Raw genomic sequence first — 3,426 nt, 5'->3', positions numbered from 1 at the left:
TTTTTTTTTTTTTTAATGTGGACCATTTTTGAAGTCTTTGTTGAATTTGTTATAATGTTGCTTCTGTTTTATTTTTTGGTTTTTTGGCTGCCAGGCATGTGGGATCTCAGCTCCCTGACCAGGAATCAAAGCCACACACCCCCCACGTTGGAAGGTGACTGCCACTAGACCTCCAGTTGTTTTTGTTGTTCAGTGGCTCAGTTGTGTCCCACTCTTTGCAACTCCATGGGCTGCAGCACACCAGGCTTCCCTGTCCTTCAGTCTCTCCCAGAGTTTGCTCAAACTCTTGTCCATTGAGTCAGTGATGCCATCCAGCCATCTCACCCTCTGTCATCCCCTTCTCATCCTGCCCTCAGTCTTTCCCAGCTTCAGGGTCTTTTCAAATGAGTCAGCTTTTTGCACCAGGTGGCCAAAGTATTGAAGCTTCAGCTTCAGCATCAGTCCTTCCAATGAATATTCAGAGTTGATTTCCTTTAGGATTGACTGGTTTGATTTCCTTGCTGTCCAAGAGACTCTCAAGAGTCTTCTCCAGCACCACAGTTTGAAAGCATCAATTCTTCAGTGCTCAGTGTTCTTTATGGTCCAACTCTCACATCCTTACATGACTACTGGAAAACCCATAGCTTTGACTATAATACAGACCTTTGTCGGCAAAGTAACGTCTTTGCTTTTTAATACGCTGTCTAGGTTTGTCATAGCTTTTCTTCCAAGGAGCAGGTGTCTTTTAATTTCATCACTACAGTCACCATCCACAGTGATTTTAGAGCCCAAGCAAAGAAAGTCTGTCACTGTTTCCATTTTTTCCCCATCTATGTGCCCAAGTGATGGGACTGGATGCATGATTTTAGTTTTCTGAATATTGAGTTTTAAGCCACCTTTTTCTCTCTCTTCTTTCACCTTGATCAAGAAGCTCTTTAGTTCCGTGAAATTGCAGTTAATTGAGTCATATCTTTAGGCTCCACTTCCAGTTCTGGTTCTCTTGATATTCCACCACATCTGCAGGTACTTCCTCCACTGAAGTTTTGAACCCCTCAAAGTCTTCCTTGTGGATTTTAATCAACTTCTGCCAAATTCCTGTGTATGCTGATAGTTTGACCTCTCCCCACAAATCCTAAGTGTTCTTAATGGCATCTATAGTGGTGAATCCTTTGCAGAAGGCTATCAATCTACTTTGCCCAGATCTATCAGAGGAATCACTATCTAATGCAGTTATAGCCTTATGAAATGTATTTCTCAAATGGAAAGACTTAAAAGTTGAAATTATCCTTGTCCCATGTCCTGTTGGCAGGCATGAAAACAGCATGAATCTCATTGTACATCTCAATCAGAGTTCTTGAGTAATCAGACAAATTATCAATGATATTTTGAAAATAATTTTTTTCTGAGCAGTAGATCTTAACAGTGGGCTTAAAATATTCAGTAAACCATGTTGTCAGCAGATGTGTTGTCATCTAGGCTTTGTTTATAGAACACCGGCAGAATAGATTTAATGTAAATCCTAAGGGCCCTAGGATTTTCAGAATGGTAAATGAGCACTGGCTTCAACTTAAACTTACCAGCTGCATTCGCCCTTAGCAGGAGACACGTCCTGGCCTTTGAAACTAGGGAGCCAGCCACTGACTACCCCTCTAGCTGTGAGAGTCCTCGGTAGCATCTTCTTCCAATATAAGGCTGCTTCATCTACACTGAAAATCTGCTGTTCAGTGTGGCCACCTCACTAATGACCTCAGCGAGAGCTTGTGAACAGTTTGCTGTAGCTTCTACCTCAGCACTGGCTGCTTCACCTGGAACTTTCATGTCTTGAAGATGGCTCCTGGAGCCGTGTGTCCCCCTCGGCTAGATTCATACTCTTCTTCTGCAGCCCCCTCACCCTTCCCAGCCTTCCTGAAATCGAAGAGAGTTAGGGCCTTGCTTGGATGAGGCTTTGATTTAAGGGTTGTTGTGGCTGGTTTGATCTCTTACCCAGACCCCCAAAGCTTCCTCCATTATCAGCAGTAAGGCTGTCTTGCTTTTTCACTCTTCACAGCTTATTGGACTCACACTTTTAGTTTCCTTCAAGAAATTTTTCTTTGCATTCACAAGTTGGCCACGTGGCACAGGAAACCTAGCTTTCAGCCTGTCTTGGCTTTTGACATGCCTTCCTCACCAAGGCTTAATCTTTTGTAGTTTTTGATTTAAGACATGTGACTCTTCCTTCCCTTTGAACACTTAGGGGTCATTGTAGGGTTATTAGTCAGCCAAATATCAATCTTGCTATGTCTCAGGGAATAGGCAGGCCCAGGGAAAAGGAAAGAGACAAAGGAATGGCCCATCTGCAGCAGTCAGAACACACACAGCATTTATAAAGTATCCTTGTCTTATGCAAGTGTGATCTGTGGGGCCTCAGAACAATTACAATAACATCAAAGATCACTAATCACAAGTAATATAATATCTGTGATAGAAATGTAATAATACATATAATTATATTTTTATTATATAATAATATGTAATATATCAGATATTAATATACTAATTTAAAAGCTTGAAATATTACAAGAATTTTCAAAATGTGGCACAGAGACACAAAGTGAGCAAATACTTTTGGGAAAATGGGACCAATATACTTGCACAGAGCAGGGTTGCCACAGACCTTCAATTTGTAAAAAAATGCGCAATGCTATTAACATTCTTACATGTGTTACTATACGTCTTTTCTGTATTTTTTTGTGGACATGTGTAAACATTATACATGTGGAAATAACACTGATAGATCATGGGATATGAACACCTTTACCTTTACCACATAATACCAAACTGTTTGCCAAAACAATGGTAGGAATTTACACTCTACTAGCAGGACATGAAAATTTTGGTTGCTCCACTTCCTCACCAACGTCTATTTTTGTCACATTTTCTGTCTTATAACAAACCAACTGATGTGTAATGGTACCTCAGTATAGCTTTAGTTTTCATTTTTTGTGATTACCTAATGCAGTTTAACCAGAGAAGGCAATGGCACCCCACTCCAGTACTCTTGCCTGGAAAATCCCATGGATGGAGGAGCCTGGTAGGCTGCAGTCCATGGGGTCACTAAGCGTCAGATACGACTGAGCGACTTCACTTTCACTTTTCACTTTTCATGCATTGGAGAAGGAAATGGCAACCCACTCCAGTGTTCTTGCCTGGAGAATCCCAGGGACGGGGGAGCCTGGTGGGCTGCTGTCTATGGGATCAGACAGAGTCAGACATGACTGAAGTGACTTAACAGCAGCAGCAATACAGTTTAACATTTTTCACATATTTGTGGATCATCTTTTGTTAAGAGAAGAAGTGTCTTAAGTCTTTTGTTCATTTTTTTAATGAGTTGTTTGTCTTATTGATTCAGAGTAGTTCTCTATATATTCCAGATACTAGTTCTATTTTGGTTGTTTTGTAAATATCTTC

General features: G+C 40.9%; 1 protein-coding gene across 1 annotated transcript in view; it reads right to left on the bottom strand.

The window, feature by feature from the left end:
- Positions 1–1,565, bottom strand: part of TRIM69 (tripartite motif containing 69) — an 18,655-nt gene extending 17,090 nt beyond the window's left edge. Inside the window, exon 1 of the mRNA XM_010845244.1 lies at positions 1,557–1,565. Within this exon, the coding sequence (XP_010843546.1) occupies positions 1,557–1,565 (9 nt within the window). The remainder of the gene's footprint in view (positions 1–1,556) is intronic.
- Positions 1,566–3,426: the final 1,861 nt, after the last annotated feature.

Source organism: Bison bison, unplaced genomic scaffold (genome assembly GCF_000754665.1).
Source record: "Bison bison bison isolate TAMUID 2011002044 unplaced genomic scaffold, Bison_UMD1.0 scf7180017864213, whole genome shotgun sequence".
Classification (NCBI taxonomy): domain Eukaryota; kingdom Metazoa; phylum Chordata; class Mammalia; order Artiodactyla; family Bovidae; genus Bison; species Bison bison.
Note: the sequence above shows the minus strand (reverse complement) of the source record. Positions and strands in the feature narration are given on the sequence as shown.